Raw genomic sequence first — 21,000 nt, forward strand, 5'->3', positions numbered from 1 at the left:
CAGAGAGGCTGACGTTTCGGGCCTAGACCCTTCATCAGAAAAGGCCTATGATGCTGCTTGGCCTGCTGTGTTCATCCAGCCCTGCACCTTGTTGTTTCAGATTCTCCAGCATCTGCAGTTCCTACTATCTCTGAAATATTGTTTCTGTTGGGCTCTGTAAGAATTTTGAATGCCTCAATGAGAATTTCTCTCCTTATTCTAAATTCTAGATAATATTGACTCGGTATCCTCAATTTCTCCTCACAGGGCACATAAGGCAATCCCATTATTCCAGGAGTCAATTTGGTGAACATTTATCACATACTATCTCTTTAGTTAAGGGGGCTAAAACTGTACACAATACTCCAGGTACAGTCTCACCAAAGCTCTATGCCAATGTAGGAGGACATCTTTCTTCTTATATTGAAATACTTTTGTAATAACGAATGTAACAAGACTACAAGGAAGCTATTGTTATTCATAACTGCCATCCTGACAGATTGCGACACTTCTACAGTGTTTAAATACAACTTCTTCCTTATTAATCCAAATCAGGCTTAGTAATGCGTTTGGGGATCAACTTGCTCCACTCTTAAATTTTCTGATTCTGCAGAAATGGTTAAATTGAGATATCAGCTATTGTTTAATGCATCTGAGTTTGTTCAGCTGGCAAAATCCCATAAAGAAACATTAAGCTTTTGCTGCAAAAGCTAACTGAAAACCAGACCTAACTTACAATGAGGGACAGAAGCTTTTTGGAACTGCTGAGCAGCGAAATGACAAACTGCTCCCTAAATTCAATGAAGCTGGGCCTGTCAAGAATTTGGCAGGTTTTGGTTGCAACAGGGAGCTGAAGAGGAGTTTTATTTACTGACCCTGTGTTTTTCTCTCTCTGGTCGTTTGTCTCTCCCAAGGATATTACACAGCTGAGGGAGCAGTAGGGGCTGTTGGCAGTGATGATCCCACGAGCCTAGTTATAATGTTCCAGATGTCTTAAGTGGCTTAGGGCAAGCAACCTTGATCGATTTTCCCCACCCATCCAAAGTCAAGCAAACTTCTGGACTTTTTTTAAAAAAAACTTAACGCTCACCTGTTTTTAACTGGAACCATCGGGCTGGGGGTGGGGCCCATGGAGAGGCAGAAATCAGGACTGACTGGAGATCAGGTACATGTTGCTGCATGTCTTGGCGGAAGTTCTCAATTCCATACATCGTAATTGCTTCAGTAACAGCGGATGGAATGTAAACCTCATTCCCAGTTACAGCGTAGAACCCAATAAACACCTTATTTCTTCTTTCAAGACTTTCAATCTGGAACAAAATAGTTTTTTAATGTCTCCTACATCACAATCTTGCTGACACTTCAGAAGTACTTCATTGGCCAAAACACAGTTTGGAAGGTTCTGAGGCCACGAAAGCCATGAAGAAATGTATTTTTATTGAATCTACCTTGTTTAATGTTATGTGAATGGAGATCTTTTAATAATTTTCGCACAGAATGGTGTTTTGAAAGGAACAGCCAACTCATGTGAACATAAAAACAGGAGCAGGCTATTCAGCCCCTCAAACTTGCTCTGTCATTCAATTAGACCAGGCTTGTCATAAACATGTATGAAGTGTTAACATACATTGTTCCATGAATCGAACTAATTGTCTTAGTCCCACATCCAATGGTAACTTACCCAATAAACATCTATCATTCTACATCTTCAAAAGTCAACTGACTTTCAGGTTTCACACTCTTTTGGAGGAAAGAGTCCCTACACTTTGTGTGAAAGAAATACCTGCTGATTCCCTAAAAGCTCCAGCTTTAAGATGGTGTCCTCATAACTTGATTGGTCTGCAAAGGAAACAGTTTCCTATCCTACTGAACCTTTACCACATTGGGTCACCACTGAATTGTGATACAAGCCAAGCTATGCAAACTCTCCTTAAGAATACAAACCTTTTAGCCCCAGTATCATTCTGGTGAATCTATGCTGTAACCCTTTCAAGGTTAATGCAGGAAATTTGATTTTTTTTCACAGTTCAAATGTTTGTCTGCACTTACATGCTAGATAACAAGTTTTGAAATGTCAATGTTTTTCGACTGGTGACCTGGAAGCTTTCAAAATGATCAAAGGTTTGAGAAGTTAGATGGTAAAATATTATTATCCTCATTACCAAGGCAGTAACAAAAAAGCATGGAATCAGAATCACCACTTGAAAAATGAATTGGAAAACACTGGATTGACTATGACAATGATGCAAAAGGAATTAGATAATTATTCAAAAGTTGTCTGAAACATATTATAAAGAAATACAGGATACACTCATCAATGAAACCCTTATTCTTGCCTTTGTTATTTCTAGACTTGAATACTCCAACACTCTCCTTGGCAGCCACTCACCTTACACCCTCTGTAATCTTGAGCTCATACAAAACTCTATTGCTTACATGAAACAAAGAACTATGGATGTTGGAAATCTGAAACAAAAACAGAAACTGCTGGAGAAACTCAGTAGGTCTGGCAGCATCTGTGGAGAGAAAGTAGTGTTAACATTTCGAGTCCCGTGACCCTTTTTCAGAAGAATTCTAAAGGGATTCAAAATGTAAACTCTGCTCTCTCTCCGCAGATGCTGCCAGACCTACTGTGTTTCTCTGGCAATATCTGTTTTTATTCCATTGCTTATATGATTGTCTACAGCATTCATTCATCACTACCATGCTTGCTGACATAAACACTCCTGATCTAAGCCCGGAATTCCCTCTCTAAATATCTCCACCTTTTGAACTCTCTTCTCCTCCTTTAAGATACTCCTTAAAAGGTTACCACTTTGATCAGGCTGTTATCAGATCCCGCAGCTCAGTGTCAAATTTTACTTGATAACATTGGTGTGAAGCACCTTGCAACATATTAAAAGTTGCTCAAGAAATGCAAGTTGCTGCTGAAACAGTGAGAAAATGTAACAAGCAATGAGACAACTTCAGCTAAAGAGCCAGCAAAAACTCAGTGATAATGGGATGATTGGTCTTCTCCTGTAATGACAATTCAGTAACTGTATCCACTGATGGCTATCAAAGTTATAGAGAACAGGACTTATCAAGCATGGGTTCACAATTCACAAGAGATTTTAAGGGATCTGCCAAATCAACATCCTTCAAGAACAAATCTACTTAAAGATCTCATTATGTGACATAAATTTCACTGCCCTGTTTCTGACACTTGAAGCACAACTCAAGAAATTGCACCCACCCTGAACATTGGAAAAAACAGAAGGTGAAGGAGATGTGCCACGATCTGTGAAGTTGGAGGACAGGTGACCTGGTTCTCCACTCCTGCCTTTTTGGAGTCCTTTTCTGGCAGATCGCATAGTCATGTTGCACTCCCACCTGTCATAGCTTGATTAAGTTTTTTGAAGAGGTGACAAAAACGATTGATGAAGGTGTTGTTTATATGGACTTCAGCAAAGCATTCAATGAAGTTCCACATGGTAGACTAGTTAGTAAACTTAAATCACATGGGATCCAGGGGAACTGGCCAATGGGCTACAAAATTGGCTTGAAGGTAGGAGACAGAGGGTAGTGGTGGAGGGTTGCCTTTCAGACTGGAGGCCTATGTCCAGCGGTGTGCCACAAGGACTGGTGCTGGGTCCATTCCATTTTGTCATTTATATAAATATGATTTGGATGTGGATATAGGAGACATGGTTGCTAAGATTGCAGATGACACAAAAATTGGTGATGAAGTGGACAGTCAAGAAGATTATCTCTGTACAATGGGACCTAGATCAGATGAGCCAATAGGCTGAGTTTAATTTAGGTAAATGTGACGTGTTGCATTTTGGCATTTGGGACAAGGTCAGGTTGGGATATCTGCTCAGCACAGACGAGTTGGACCGAAGGGTCTGTTTCTGTGCTGTATGATTTTATGACTATGTTTAAATTGATTGTGCGGTGCAAAGGTTTGAATTATATTTGTTGTCTGTTCTGCAGGGTAACAGTTGAAGAATTAACCAATTAACCAAAACCTGTTGACAAAGCTCACAAGTTTCATTTTTTTCTCAGCTGGCAGTTGGCCCCTGCTTATATATGGCAGCTATTCATAAATACCAAAAACTTAATATCTGAGCTTTTTATTACACACACATTTGCACTGGGAAGTAAGCTCATATCTGGTGGTCCAGTTATTATTCGTTCCTGAATTTGTTGCTGGCTTTTACAACATGACAGGAGCCTACAATAAAAGCAGTACCAATACTAAGTTTAACCTAAAGTAAGCAATGCAAAAATAATAAACGTGTCATTTGAAAAAGATTACTTGCATCATGTTCTATGTGTTCTGGAAGTTTTTAATGAAGTGGCGGGTTCCAAAAGCCAACTGGTGGATCCTTGTTATAGAACACAGAATACATAGTCATTGTAACAAGGTCAGCCAGCTGGACCTCAGAATGTAATTTCTCTGATTGGACCAGATTAAAGCTCCAATCAGGGAGCCCTGGCTGACATAAAAAGGTTGAGTGTCAGAGATACTGACACTGTAGTGCCTGATTCTGTATAAGGCAGTACTTAGTCAAGGATTGTTCATGCGTAAGTAAGATTTGGTGAAGGGATACCGGCCTCTATGTAGTCATTGTATAATACCCCAATTTACAGTTACTCACTTCATACAGCATGAAGCTGGAGGAATATTACAAAACATAACAGTTTTTAATGGACTGAACTCTCTATTTTAGCGTAGGATGATAATGCCTTTTTCTGGCCTATAATTGCAAACTTGCTCATAAAAAGGTATAGACTTTGTTAACCATTCTGCCCATCTTATTTATCCTAACTCAGTGAAACAGATATCCAAATGAGTCCCACTCACTTTCGCATTTTCTCTGCCTCAAAATCACACAAGCCACTAGAAACAAGCATCTGCAGGTTCTTCCCAACTGTGAAAAGAAACTCCTTTTTGAAGAAAGTAATTTTTTTTATTGAGTTGTTCATTGCAAACAGAGACAGGCAACTTTCCCCATTTATCAGTTAATGGAAAAGTTCATCCTCCCAAACAAAATCTTGTTACACCAACACCTATGGAAAAAGTAATCAACTTTATCCCCTTCAAAATATTTAAATATATTGACTGCTGCACAGATTGTGTAGATTGATGGCTTTTTAAAATTAATTCTCAGATGTGGCTGTCATGGGCAAGACTGCTTTTATTTCCCATTCCTAACTGCCCCTAAAAAAGGCAGTGGTGAGCTGCCTTCTTGAACCAATGCAGTCCAGTACTTTAGCGAAGGAATTCTTGGATTTTGACTAGCGATGTCAAAGAATGTCGCTAGACGTCCACAAAGATTTTGTTTTAAAGAACTCAATTCATTCCCGGAATACTACCCCACTCTCATTTGCCTTGAGAAGATGGGGGTGAGCATCCTTCTTGAATTAAACTGAGTGGACTGCAACATCATTTCAGATAAGAGCTAAGAGTCAACCAAGTTGTTGAGAGTCTGGAGTTATATACAGCACAGATCAAAGATGGACAGCAGATTTCCTTCTCTGGGAAACATTAGTGGCCCCGAGTGTAAAATTACATGATTGACTAAAAAAAAGTTTTTATTTCAGATTTATTTATATTTATTGAACTTAAAATTCCTAATTGCTGGGATTTGAACCTATCTCTAATCATTAGTCCACCCCTTTGGATTATCACCACTGAGCTAATGTAGCCCCAAACGTTAACCTGCAAGATTTACTTGCTGTGACCTTCTAAGGTCAGTTGGAAGACTATTTCTCCCATAAGCCCATGACAGCAAGTGCGTTTTGCAGAAGAAACTAACATGAAATAGCTGACTTTCATTTGGAAGTCTGCTACCTGAAGCATGAGAAACACATTTCAACAGATTGGGCAGTCTTCCATTACTAATTCAGTCACTTTCTCACTTGAAAAGCATTTAAATTATCCAGTGCTCCAAATGAAGCAATTCTAATCAAAACAGCAAATGAGGTCTTTTACTGCTAGGTTTTAACTTGCATCAGCACAATTTCAGTTAAGCAATTTTGTCTTTCTGATTTACATCTCTTTCAATTTTGCTCACACTGAGTGAAAAATAGGCCACTTCATCATTACAAAGATATGAGCTAAACATGAAGGAATGGTGGCATTTAAAGTAAATGTGACAGTTGACAGAGGTAGATTGATAGATTAAGTCCTTTACACCACATTTGCATCGGATCTCCTGGCCTGTACCTACTGTATGCTTGGTTTCCTCAGAGAAGCTGTCAAAATATCGCAGGGCCACGTGTTAGGGAAGGGAAAGAATTCACTTAAGAAGTCCGGTCTCTCAGATTTGACAGTTACTTACTCAACTTTATTCCAAATTGAAGAAACCTTAATGTCTCTTAGCAAGAATTCTCAAGTTCCTTCTTAAATCTGAGACTGTACCCAGCTTAAAGCACTGTGCACAGCAACCTTTTACAAGAAGCTCTGCTCAACTAATATAGAATGAATTCTAAGTGTCACATATTTTATATTTGAAATAGCAGCTCTGTAACATTGAAGCACTGACCTGAGCCTGTACATCATTAGTGAAAAAAGCTCGCTTCAATGCCTGTGTAAGTCCTCTTGTCATGTTCTGTTTAAGCATTATGTCTGCTCGAATTTTTCTTGATGTCACTGTCGCAACTGCAAAGTTAAGAAAATCTGTATAAGCTTAAATTCAAACAGAAGACAGTTCGAGGAAAAGATAACCGTGAATGTCTGAATGTGTCAATTCTCAACAGCTTCAGGTCTATGTTTTGTGACCTCAGGAAAGTATGTGAAACGGAATTTACATTTATCCCAGGTGCTCTTGAAACTGTACCGAAGTAGTCACAGATCTGTTGCAAACATATAACTTAACTGCAACCCACCACATGGAGGAGATATAATAGGCCAATGCAATGAATTGCACTTTTATTGCTAAATCAGAGGTAGTGGGTTCAAGCCCCACTCTAGAAATCTAGATTATAACAAAAATCAAGGCTAGCACACAGAGAGAGTGCAGCATTGTCCAAGGTGCCATCTTTCAGAAGAGACAATAAACCACACCCCAACTACTCTCTAGTGGAGGTAAATGATTCCATGGCACTACTTTGAGAAAGGCATGGAAGTCCCCAAATTCCAACGGAGAATGTGTAAAAATTAATTAGCTGGTCGTTATCACTTTGTGGAGCTTGCTGATTGCAAATTGACAAATTATGTTTTCTCCTATATTAAAAAAATCCCACACTTCAAAATGACTTCTTTCACTATAAAGCATTTTGAAATGTCCCGAGGTAGTGAAAAGTGCTGCAGAAACATAAATTCTCTCTATTTAGTTTAGATTTTGCCTGTTTCTCACCAAATAAATGAAACAGAGTTTGCTTGAGATCTTCTCTATATTATGTTCACAGAGACATTGACACATTGTTCCCTCTGGGACTGTTAAATTTATTCAACTTATCAGTTTACATTAGGCTGTTTAAGAAGTTTGAATTAATAATTATACTCATCAAAAATTAAGTGCTTAGTCTAGAAATTCTAAATGAAACACATTGGAATCTTTGCTATCACCCAACTACAAGGTAATTTAAATTGTTTTGAAATTGATACCAGTACTTTATTTAAATATCACTGCATGTGAGTAACAGGGCGTATTCACAATTAATATTGAACTAGCTGTATTCACGATGAATGTTGAACTCTCAACTTTAGATGCATCACTAACCTACATCCATATAGCATGCCGAATATAGTAAAATGTTCCACCACTTCTCAGGAATAATCATAAACCCAAATTTGACATCAAGCCTCAAAAGGTGACATTAGTAGAAATAAAGTTTGGTAGATTTGAAGGAAGTCTTAAAAAAGGAGCAGAGAGGAAGAGATGAAGAAGTGGGAAGGTTCAGGGAAAGAACAGGAGGGTTTAGGGACTGAGGTTACAGCTACCAATGGTGGTGTTAATGAAATACAATATACAAAAGGCCAAAGTTGGAGGTACAGAAATATCACAGTGGGTTGTAGAGACAGAGATTGCAGAGTTGACAGGGGCAAGGCCATAATGGGATTTGAGAGTAAGAATGAGACTTGTAAGATTTGTTGTGTTTCTCCATGTAAATATTTTTTGGCTAATGGTTTCTGCAGCACTTTTCACTACCTCGGGACATTTCAAAATGCTTTACAGTAAAAGAAGTGCTTTTGAAGTGTGGGATTTTTCTAATATAGGAGAAAACATAATTGTCAGTTTGCAACTGGCAAGCTCCAGCTAATCTTTTCTATCGTAAAAGCCCATCTGGTTCACTAGTGTTCTTTAGGGAAGGAAATCTGCTGTCCTTAGTTGGTCTAGCCTAGATATGACTTCAAATCCACAGCAATGTGGTTAACTCTTAACTACCCTCTGTCGTAGTGAGCAAGGCACTAAGTTCAAGAGCAATAAGGGATGGGCAATCAATGCTGTCCCAGACAATGATGCCCACATCCCATGAATGAACAAGTGAAAACTTCCCTTTAAACATACCTATGTTACTTGTCTCAACTAATCCACATGGTGACAAGCTCCCTTTTTTGGCTAAAGAAGTTTCTCCTTAATTCCCCAGTGGATTCATTATTGACTATCATTTAGTTATAATCCCATGGTTTTTTAATGCTTCCCTGATCAAGCTCCTTCATACTTGTAAAGACGTCTATCAGGAAACCATCCAGCCTTTTCTTTCAAGGCATAAAAATAGACCCTGGTCTTGTATCCAACACTTTTTAAATCTGAAGTTTCAACAATTCTGAAATTCTGCCAAGTGTGGGAAACTATTGTTTTCTCTTCCAATAAATTCCTGGGAGGACGATGTATTAGGGATGATTTCATAGCTTCTCCTCTGCAAATATGTATTAAACTTTCTCGAGAACTTTATCTCTTTAACAGAACAGAACTTTTTCAAACAAATCTAAGCTAGAATTATCTCATGGAAAATATTATGATAAAGCTAGGGATCATCAACTGGGAAAGAGTGGAATCTCTCCCAGCAGGAAGTAATAATAATTTCTAATGTTAATAACAGAAATTTTACAACCACATTCCTCCCCAAACCAGCAGCAGCTGGTTCCCAACAATTGGCTGAAAATCTGGTTTGACGAAGAGTCAAATCATTCTGATTCTAAAAAAAAGACAGAATTCTGTGTAGACTCAAATTAGAGGGATATGGCGTTTTAAAAATCAAGAACTGACTTTCATGTAACCACAGATTTAGAGATGTATCACTACCTGTCCTAACCCAGAGCTGATCTGACAACTTGCAGGTCAGACTAGGCAGCATGGGTAAGCCATCTGGAGTTCCAGCTGTTCCCTTGGCAGCAGTTGTCACATGGTCTCCTGATGCCAGTGTGTCCTTTGGTGCCAGGGCTGCCGTGGTGATTGAAGTCAAAGCCGCTGTCAACGTTAACGAAGGCACCATCGACATTTTGCCAGTCTCGGGGTGGGGATTTGTCCAGGCGCCCGTCTCCGTGGTGACCGTTGTCAGCGGCGTTGCAGGGGCCGTCCGCATTGGGCGTGGGACCACGGTTACATCGGGCACACGGGCTGATGCCACCCTGGATGAGGCTGGTCTTTGATGGGAAGGCGTTAAGGTTGTGCTGTTCACTGTGCTCGGGTGCCCCGTCATCAGGGCAGTTTGAGAGGCGGCACTTGACGCTGTGGATTGGTTGAGGGCATTCGCTGTCTCATTGAAACTGGCTGTTGATGGAGTTGGCCAAAGATGGGCTGTCAGTGATGTTGTCTCAGCTACCTCAGAGGCATAGTCAATCAGGGTCCTAAGAGAATCAAGTGCTGTGGATGGAGGTGATGGGTTCAGCGGTGTGGCTTTTGTGTCATCTGAGCTGGCCAAGGGTGAAGCTGTAATGACAGAATAAGAATCAGAGGTAAAATAACACATCCCTGTGTACATATACATGGATTATAGAATGACATGCAGGGTGACAGCATAGCTTCGCTGATTGGAGAAGGGATGGTTGTGTCATGAAAACTGCTATAACGTCCATCGGCTGGGAAGATGAAACATCTCATTTTGCAATGAATCAGTAAATACGAATCCTCAAGCTCCTGCTGCAGTGGTCTCTCTTTAGCAAGCTGTGGGAGCAATTGAATCCCTAATGGCTCATTTTGTGGTTTTAAAAATTCATTTGCATTAATTTGTGGCATTTGAGAAACACATCTCCTGGGGCGACAACTAACCAAAGGAGCAAGAGCAGTAGGCTCATGGCAACACCAATACTTCTAAGTATCCCTCCAAGCCACAAACCTATATCATTGATTTTTTTTATTGTTGCTGGGTGAAATGTTTGGAATTCCCTACCCGTGTCAATTGCCTTAATCAAGGGTTATTCTTGAGATTTTTTTTTAATGATTTCAGGAGTTCCTTATATATTCTTGCTAACCCACCTATGTGGTGCAGTCACATAGTAATGTTCTGTATATAAGTTGATTTATGGGATATTTGGACTCATACAGAAGTAGAATCAGAAATTTCTTATACACCACACTATTTAAATTGGGTTAAGTCAACAAGCATAACTTAGCAACAAAAATGTCAAAATAACAGACATTCTGTTAAATAAAGCAAATCCATCTCCCCAAACACACCCTTTGACAGAATGGTGAGGTACAATAAATATGTTTCAATTGCATTATTCGTGCAAAGCCGCAAATTTTTTACCAGGCAGCCACTACTATTTCTACTGCACCTCCGATCTCACACACACATTTAAATTTAACACTTGATACAACATTGATCAATAATGACATATATTGCCAAAGCTATTCATCTTGCATTCATCAAGACAATTCACTAGAATATCCATTTAAAAGGAAAACCAACAGTTTTCAGGCCAGTGAATTATCAGGTATATAGGTCATACATCATAAAGATTATATCAACAGCATATCCCTTTGGTTATTTGTGACAGGTGAGGTATTGACCATATGCAAAGAACCCATACTTGCCAATCTCACAACATAGTGCCCAACATGAAATGTGATTCCACAACTGGACAACATTTATTCAATAATCCTGAGTGTGTGAAGAATTACACTGACAACTAATTTGGGATTATCAGTTGGGCTCACACTGTGATACACTATACCAGGAACTACATATTTAATCCAGGGCCCTGTTCTTTGCAGACAGAAAGTACACGTGTATACCCTGTCCCTGTCTCAACTCAACAAAATAGCTCATAGTGATTCATTTCTTGGGGCAAATTCTTAACCAATCAGACTCAAACAGTTTGACTTAAAATTTAAGAAGGCCTTGCAGTTAACTGTCAATTGTCATTAACTGGTGCATTCTGCATGGTGATGTCCCCATCAATTAAAGTTCACTTGCCAATCAATCAGCACTTACTGCCCCAGTAGTCACTGACTGCCAATTGGAAAAAGACCACTTTATTCCTGACAACTGTTTCCAGTCTACCGATACTTGCTTGCTCCTTGCAGTATCCTTCTATTTCTAACATTCACGACACATCCCCGCCGCACCTTGCAGATGATACAGCAAAACCACCCACCCCTAACGTTGCCCCCACCTCCCCTCGACTAACCACCCCAGGACTCCAACCTGGCCAAGAGAAAGTCAACGACACAATTACCACAGCCACTTACCTTCCCAGCTTCCATCCCATTAAAGGTTTCTCTCCTGGTTCACTAGAGAAACTATGATTGAATGAGTATATAGGAGTAAGGAGTATGTAAGCATGGCAGAGCAACTCCTCACGCATTATGTCTCCCTCATGTATGAAGTCAAAATGTCTTTGATTAGTCACCAGCCCAATAGATTTTTCCTGTGTCTTTCAAGGCTTTCGGAGGCAAATTTGCCCATTGCTTCCATATATTATGAGTACTGCTCCCTACCTACCTGCACTGTGCAAATACTTTCAACACACAGGCTGCATTAGTTGATGTCTCAGCTTCATCACCATCAGGCAAACAGAGGATCGGCAATAAATTCCATCTGTGCCAACTACATTCACATCACAAGATCGAATTAAATAGAGTATAGGGCTTGGTTCATAAAGCTGGCTGAAGGAGTTTGAACGCTGGAAGACAATTGTTCTTTCCAATGTGTAGAGAAGAACAAAGTTGGACATTATGAACAAACACAGTAACCACGTTGAACGAATGAGGTCGGATGCAATTAAAAAATCTGTACTGTTTTATGAAGTCCTTCCGTCGTCTGTTTAATTATTGTGTCACTAAGTTTGACTGCACTGAATGGCTATTTTAGAAATACAAATGGTTTGTAGCTTTGTTTATGCTGGAAGGGGTTTGTCTTGTCAGAATTGTGGATTTAAGTAGGTGTTGTGTTTGGCCATTAAACCAGGTGAGAAAGATAAAAGGGACTTGTATTTATATAGCACTTTTCGTGAATTCATGGAGTCTGAAAGCAGTTTGCAAACTACTGTAGGGTAGTCAATGTTGTAACGTAGGAAACACAAACAAATTTTACAGTGCAAGCTTAATGTGATAATAACCAGTTAATCTATTTTAGTAATGTTGCCCGACCAGAACAATATAGATACATCCCTGTTCTTCTGCAATAGAGTGCCCTGGAATCTCAGAAGTGGACAGGGACCCCTCAGTTTAACATCTCATCTAGAAGCCAGCACCAACAACATGCGTCAACCCTGAACTGCCAGCCTTAATTTGATGTCTAAAGACTCTTGTTTGGGATTTGAGCTCAATCTTCTGAGTCAGAGGTGACAATGAGAACAATAACCCACAGCAGACATTAGAAACGGAGATAATCTTTGGGCTCAAATAGTTACAAATGATACCTTCAATGTGGCTGTTAAAGGGTATGGACATGAGTTACCACTGTAATATCAGAGAACATTATTAGATACAATGATTATCAATATACTAAATGAACTGGTGGCCAGTATTGGTGATACTGTTAATGAAGGAGTCACATTCTATACTATACCCATTTATTCTAGTGATTTAATTTCCATCATCAGTGTCAATAACTGTGGCCAGAGATGGTTTGAGAGCTGGCGGAGGTGGAGATGAGATGTTTTACACACATTGTGCTGTTATGATCTGGAATGTTGCAGTGCACTGCCGAACAGTGTGGTGAAGTCATCTCACTTTTTGGCAACTTTAAGGAAATTGGATAAATACTTGAAGTGAAAAGAATATTGCAGAGCTCTATGGGGAAGGAGCAGCGAGAGTGGCACCAATTAGTCAAAGAGCCAGCACATGAGTGGAGGGTGAATGGCCCCCGTTTCTAATGAACTAGGATGGTGAGAGATCTTTTTGATCATTAGTTGATTGTCCATTCAGATAGTGAAGAGAGCTACTGTCATCTCTAACCCAGAACCCTCACTTGCCGACGTCCTAATCCTTTCCCTCCATGACTTTGAGGGCCTGGGCCTCTTTAAATCTGGGAAATAAGCCTCACAGAGATGAATAAGTGTCCCAGTGTAGCTCTCCAGATTGAAACCTCAAGATTGTGCCAATTGGCTGCCAGTATATTGAGTCCTGGGGAATCGATGGAGAAAGAAGGCAGTTGAGGGAAGGCCGGGTTTGATAGATAAGGGGGAGGATAGCCATCACCATAAACAGCAAGGGTAACAGTGACTATGAAAATAACCTGAAACCTACCTGTGGAAGTACCTCCTAGCTTCCATTGCCCATAGAAGTGGATGGAGTGTAAGCACAGTGCAAGCTCAGTCCAGCCCTATCTACATCAGAAGATTTCCAGATTCAAAGGGAATTAGCATCTGAAATAGGTCACATTTTGAGCCTGACATTTTCCAAAATGATACTGATCACATTCCAGCACTAATGCAGAAAGAAGAATACTCACTCCAATTAACACCAAGGCAAAGGCATGAAAATGGACCTCCTCTTAGCTGGGAATTCTAGAACTGCTAAGATTGTAAAGAAGAAATCATATGTCATTGACTTTTTCTTCTTTTGGGTGAGAATTATTCCTGGTGTCAGCGATTTGAGATGGTGATCTCTTGTATCAGACTCCTTCTTATGTGTGTCAGCTGTCAAATTAGAAACTGGCATTAGGTGCCTTGAATATGCCAATTGAGTGTCTACTTAAAAAGAATAAAAGTTACAGGACTATGGGGAAAGAGTGGGGTGTGGAGGCAGATCATTGGACTATCAAATGCTCTTTCAAAGACCCTGCACAACTATGATGGGCCGAATGATCTCCATCTGAAGTGTTACATTTCAGGACCCTGCACAGAACAGCAGGTTCTGATGAAGGTGACACAAAGGTGATGGTTTTTAGAAAGTGTAACTGTTCAGTCGGGATTATGGGAGGAGTCAGTGACTGGCAGTATAGAAAGGAAAAGGTGTGACTATAGTTCAGCTCTTTACTACTTTGAATAAGAAAGACTAAGCCAAGAATCCGTGAGGTGGATGACAAGTGAGATAATAAATTAGAAAGCTAGAAAGAAATGATTGAAGGGGGTAACCTGATAGAGATTGTTTAAGCATTCATAGAATCAGTGTACATTGATCCAGCACATAAGGAAGCCATTTGGTCTATCAGCCATATGCTAGCTGAAAAACAGCTATCCAAGTTAATTGTACTCTCCAGCTCTTGGTCCACAGTCCTTTAGGTCGCAGCAGTTCAACTATTTATCCTAGTGTTTTTTTAAATGAGATGAGGGGAATGCCTATTCCACCATTCAGGCTGTGAGCTGCAGTCCCACCACACATTGGGTGAAAACATTATTCTTCTAAATTACTTCTGATTCTTCTACTGATTACTTACACCTCTGGTTCTTGACCTCCCAACAACAACTTATATTTATACACAACCTTTAATGCAATGAAATATCCTTAAATTCTTCACAGGAGCATTTTGAAGCAAAATATGATATTGAACCGCAGAAAGACATGGCAGGTCGAGCGAACAAAAGCTTGGTCAAAGAAGTAGGCTTGAAGGTAATGACTAAGAGAAATAGGGAGAGCTGGAGAGGTTTAGGGAGGGAATTCCAGGGTTTATGGTCTAACCAACGATGGCACCATTAAAATCAACGCTACTCAATGGGGCCTGTATTGGAGACCCTGGGGCAGAGTGGGGGGGGGGGGGGGGGGGGGGGGGGGGGAGTTGGTGGGTGGTTGTTGTGGTGTTTGAGGGCATGGAAGAAATAACATAGATAGGGAGGGGCAAGGCCATAGAGGAAGTTGAAATCAGGGATGAAATTTATAACATGAAACAGTTGCTTGAAAGGGAGTCGATTTAAATGAGTGAACGCATGTTTGTAGAAGACTTGCTGCAATTAGGACATGGGCAGGTGAATTTTGAGTAGCCTTAAGTTTCCGGAGGATAAAATGTGAGGAATCCAGCCAGGTGCTGTTGGAATAATTGAGTCCAGAGGTCAGAAAGGCATGGACCAAGGTTTCCACAGCAAATGAGCTGAGGCAGGGTTGAAGTTGGATGAAGACTGTTGAAGATACTAAAGAAGAATATCAACACCAGCGATTAATGATGAAGAACTCTAGCACAAAGTTGAGCTAGAAGCAGGTCCTGTGGACTTGGATGAAGGCAAGTTAGAGAAGATCAATGGCAGGATACTTTTTGGTTTACTTCTGGGCCCTATTGATAGATCAGTGGTCAGGACAGTGGACATGGGGCCCTTGTAATCTACTGTCAAACTATGAGCAGATAGCGATGTTGATGAACAGATTAGGTATAGAAAGCCAGATGCAGTAAACAAAGATGTTTCGGAAGGTGCTGCAGCATCAGCCATAAACTAAATTGGTAGAGGTCCGAACGGAGTGGGAAAGATTGGATTTAGAGTCAAACCTGAAGACGCTTTCGGTTGATGGATCACCACCATTCTCCCAGTTGGTGGTGACGAAATTAATAATTCAGAAGTACGCCAGGTTTTGTAAGTTTCAGTATCAAGAGAAGGCTGAGGAGAAAGTGTTGCTCCTGATGTTGTTATATCCATGGCAGTGTTTCTATTCATCTGTGGAGTTGTCATCACTTGGAATGTAAGAGGATTACTTTGTATGGTGGCAGTTTCCTCAACTGACTCTGTTGCTGATGCTTTGGTGTGCGGAGAAGAACGCAGGTAAGAGGACAATGTTCGCTGACGTGGAGATCCGGAAGTCCAAGGCCACCCTGGAGTCAAATGAGATGTTTCTAATGGTCGTTGTACAGGAGGAGACAATGGTGTAGAAAGGTCTAAAAGCTGGTAGATCATCCCAGGTCCTGTAAGATAGGCAGTATTGGATTAAAAATGTGTGACAATTGCTTTTACCTTTACTATGTTGGCCAGGACTTAGGATAGCTTATTGCACTCTCTAAAATATTATAAGGCATTTTAAATGTAACTAAACAGGCAAAAACAGCCTTTTGGCTCAACAAACTAACATAAAGAATCATAATATCATGCAGTACAGAAGGTCAGCTCAATATGCTTGGGCCGGCTCTTGGAAAGCTTTACCCCACTGCTTTTTTCCCTGAAAAGGTTTCGACTTAAATATTAATCTAATTCTCTTCTGAAAGTAACTATTTAATTTGCTTGGATTTGACTTGTAACTTAAATTCCAACAGGACAACTATTTTTAAAAACTAAAATGGACCATCACACATGGCAAGAACTTTTAACCAGAAGGACAGAAAGGTTTGTTTTGGTCAAGGGCTGAAAAAAATGAAAAATCTGAAATAGGAGTTTAACCTGGCCCAAACTCACCACTTTCAAGGACAGGACTGAGGGGAGGACAACCAATCCAATCTCAGAAAGTGGATTGGTCATTTAAATACTTTAACAAGGCTGTGTGCCTTCATTTTAACACTGATACTATTGCTATTTATGCAAAACTTATTGGTCATAGTTTAAAGTGTCTCATTTACTTGAAGTTAAAGCAGTATATCCTGGAATGAGGGGCGAAAACAGAAATTGATGGAAAAACTCAGCAGGTCTGGCAGCATCTGTGGAGGGAAAGCAGAGTTAACATTTTCAGGTCTGTTAACAGATCCAATGACCCTTCTTCAGAACAGATGGTAGCTAGGAAAAGGTTGGCATTTATGCAGAAAATGGGGTGGGGAAGGGGAGGAGTAAATGATAGGTGGAGATAGAGCCCAAAAGAGAGACAGAAAAACCAGTTGGACAGACAAAGGACTGGATAAAGATCAGTTTGGGAGAATGACTAGCTACTAATGAGGACTATTAGTAGCTGACAATAGATTGTGTGTGGTAGCAGCCCATGTGATGACAAAGCCTGGTGTTTGGGGTCAGGGTAAGGACATGGGAGAAGGTGCTCAAGCCCTAAAATTGCTGAACTCGATACTGAATCCAGAAGGCTGCTCATTTCCTGAACAGAAAATGATGCTTCCCTTCTTCTAGTTTGCGCTGATCTTAGCTGGAGCACTGCAGCACCCTGAGACAGAGATGTTGGCCAGGGAACAGGGTGGTGTGTTGAAATGGCAGGCAACTGGAAGGTCAGGGTCTTTTTTGTGGACAGATCGTAGGTGTTCTGCGAAGTGGTCACTCAGTCAGCAATCTTTTTCCCCATTGTAGAGCAGGCCACATTATGAGCAGCAAATACAACGGACTGGATTGAATGAGGTGCAGGTAAAGCGTTGCTTCACCTGGAAGGTGTGTCTGGGACCTTGGGTAGTGAAGAGGGAGGAAGCAAACTGGCAGGTGTTTGCAAGGGAAGGAGCAATGGAGATGTGGGGAAGTGTTGCGAGTAGAGGAGGAATGGACCAGGGTGTCCCGGTGGGAACGGTCCTTGCGGAAGGCTGACAAGGATGGGGAGGGGGATGTGTGTCTGGTGGTGGCATCCCACTGGAGGTGGCAAAAATGGCAGCTAATGATCCTTTGGATGTGGCTGCTGGTGGGACGGTAGGTGAGGACCAGGGGGTTGTTGGGGGGGTGAGGGCAATCGCTGTTATGAGAGGGAAGAGAGGGGGTGAGGGCCAATGTTTATTACAAATATATCTATTTTATTCTCATGCAAATTAAGTGATTTATCCAGTACTGTATTTGGTTTAAAAATGGCAAATTTTTGACTTGCAACTTCCAAACATTTTCATCCTAGGTAATTTCATTTATTTTTAAAAGAACACTTCAGTTCAGGGACTGCAGATACATGGGAACCACCAACACCTGCAATTTTGTCTCCAAGTCACATACCATCCTGACTTGGAACTGTATCATCCTTCCTTTACTGTAGCTGAGTCAAAGTCTGAAATTGTCTCCTTAACAGCACTGTGAACATCCCAACATCACACAGCCTGCAATAGAGCAAAATATTTTCCCTGTTTGGGAAATCTAGAATATTAGCTCAGTCTCAGAGTCATGGGCAAGTAAGGTAGGGCTGAGATGAAGAGACATTTCTTGAAAAGGTGGTAAATCTTTGGAATCTCTGGTCCTCACCTACCATCCCACCTGCATTCACATCTACAGGATCATTAAATGCTGATCTTGCTAGTTTCATCCTGAAAATTATTGTTTTTTAAGTGCCCTAGAGAAAACTGAAACTAAGTACCCATAGATATTTGGCAGGAAAACACTACCAGAAAATTCGGACCATTTATACAACAGTACGTTTCGTTCTAATGCAGGTAGTAGCATTTTGAGATAATTGCGACTTCAAAATAATTGTCACTTCCAGCAAGCCTGTCTGCTGGAAGCTTTCAACCTTTAACTCAGCCCAGTAACTACATCCATAATCATTTTTTGAACATCATACAGGCAGTCAGGCTTAGAAGATAGATTAATGTTCATGTTGGCTGCTGTCTTAAAAAATTAGTTTATAGATTGGAGGAGATTGTCTGACGCTAATTTTGTGTAGAGGTAAAGGTTTGTTCGGACACTCAATCCGATTCCCATTTGAATGGATATAAAATAGACCTGTGTTAAGAGTAAGTACCTTTCTGCTGCTAATTCAGCTAACTACTATCAGAAAACTGAAGGTAGCTGAATTTCTTCTTTACTCCCTTGTGATTTTGCAACTGAATTGCCCACCACATACTCTCCAAGTAGTTAGTAAAACCATTATATACTTGCAATTCTTTCAACTTCGTACAATATATTTGCTGCTCACAAAATGGCGTCTTGAGCTCAAATCCTGAAATTCAACGCCAGTCAGGAGGGTGAGTCTACCTACAGCACATGGACTGCAGCAGTTCAAGAAGGCAGCTCACCACCATCTTCTCAAGGCAATAACTGTTGGCCCAATCAGTGACATCCACGTCCCATCAATTTCTATTTTGTAGAGACTGAATGCAGATCACTTCAAAGAACACCTCTACTTAGTCCACAAACTTCACCACAAGATTCTGGTTATATGTCATCTTAATTCTCCATCTTGCTCCCACTCTGTCCTCTGCCTCCAGTACTGTTCACACAAAGATCAACACAAATTTGAAGAACAGAGTATCACTCCTCATTTAGGCATTGACTGTCTTCAGGACTTGACATTCGAGTTCAACAATTTCAGATCATAAACTCTGTCCTCTCTTTCTACAACAACAGTAACTTGGAATCATTCTGCTTTTCAAATGCACATATTCTCTAGAACCATCTTCTATTTCTTCATTCATCCCACCATTACCACCTTGCAATATTGTCTCTTCTGCTATTTCCTCTCTCCTGCCCTCCACTATATCTCAGGTTTACCATAGTGTTCTTTACTACCCTCCCAGCTTTCTCTGACTCTGTACTTTCTCAAAATGTGTAACAACTCTGATACGTTCCCTGTTCTGAGCGAAGGCTACTGATCAAAAACTTCAGCCCTGCTTCTATCTCCAGAGATTCTGCCACGCTTAGTGAACATTTCCACTGTTACCTGTTTTTAATTTCGAATTCACTGACATCTAGCTGGAAATCACGTAATGTTGCCACAAGTGTTGTAACTGTTGCAGATGTATAGTACAATATCGAAAGACACAAAAATTAAACAAAGAACATGCTCAAACCAATGAGTACTGCATCAAAGGTGACCAGAATATATTCCGCATAATCCTATTCTGAAATAATACTTTGAGCAAAGAAGTCATGGATGACTTGTTGATCTACAATGAGCAACTGGTCATATCTAGATTCCTTAGATTCGATCTATTTCAGAGGTCATATCAGGGTCACTTAGGTATCAAAGCAACAAGCCAAACCATAAAATTCAGTTCGATGGTTAGGGCTCTCAAAGTCATTAAAAAATTCATTTTAAACATCCTTCCTGAAGGGAGTAAGGTAGAAGGAGGAAGGTTAAATTCTTGAAAAAGACTCTACAACTGTGATCTTGTGCAGGTGAAACTGGAATAGTGAGAAGAATGGACATGCTCATTTCTACAAGAATAATGGAACAATTATTCTGGAAACCGGCTGGATAGAGTAGTGAATTGGTATTATCTGATGACTCACCCAACCTAGTTGAATAATAAAAATGGAAAATTCAAGTTCTACACCTCCTCCAAGAGAGCTGAAAATAAGATCATGTGGACTGGTGAAACCAGCACTGTGCACACAAGATGATGTCTGAGACTTGGAGGCAGATGTCAGATAAGTCTACAGTTTATTGAACAGAGTGAAGGAAAGATCTCATGACAATCAAAACTACTGGCAGATGGTTCTTTGATACCTTCATGTCAAGCCTTATCTTGCAGACATATTTGTTAAACCAGTGCTCCTGTATGTTCACCCACATCCCACCTCCTGTAGTATGTAGCAGCTCCAATCCCAAATAAAACGAGATAACAATTCCAGACAGTGATAACAAAGGAGTGAGATTTGAGTCAGATATGGGGGAATTAGCACCTTCCAATGTTTTCAGCCCAACCTCACTCAACCAGGACTACAATTCAGAAACTAATGGCTTTGAAATAGGAGAATCCTGGGCTTCAAGGGCCGGGTCATGGTTATTATACAGTCTTCAGGCCATGGTTTGGACATTATGGTTTATAAGCTATAACTGTGAGCTCCTAATGCTTATTATGGTGAATTACACCTTCCTAAAGCAGTTATTAAATGGCTTTCATACATTACAGCCTGTATCTTTTGTTAAGTGCCTGAAG

General features: G+C 40.5%; 1 protein-coding gene across 1 annotated transcript in view; it reads right to left on the reverse strand.

Annotated features, from left to right (window-relative positions):
- Window positions 1-21,000, reverse strand: part of kiaa1549lb (KIAA1549-like b) — a 236,516-nt gene that overhangs the window by 128,349 nt on the left and 87,167 nt on the right. The window contains 4 exon segments of the mRNA XM_048607385.1: window positions 1,070-1,289; window positions 6,513-6,628; window positions 9,219-9,845; window positions 15,781-16,191. Of these exon segments, the coding sequence (XP_048463342.1) occupies window positions 1,070-1,289; window positions 6,513-6,628; window positions 9,219-9,845; window positions 15,781-16,191 (1,374 nt within the window).

Source organism: Rhincodon typus, chromosome 17 (assembly GCF_021869965.1).
Source record: "Rhincodon typus isolate 14 chromosome 17, sRhiTyp1.1, whole genome shotgun sequence".
Classification (NCBI taxonomy): Eukaryota; Metazoa; Chordata; class Chondrichthyes; order Orectolobiformes; family Rhincodontidae; genus Rhincodon; species Rhincodon typus.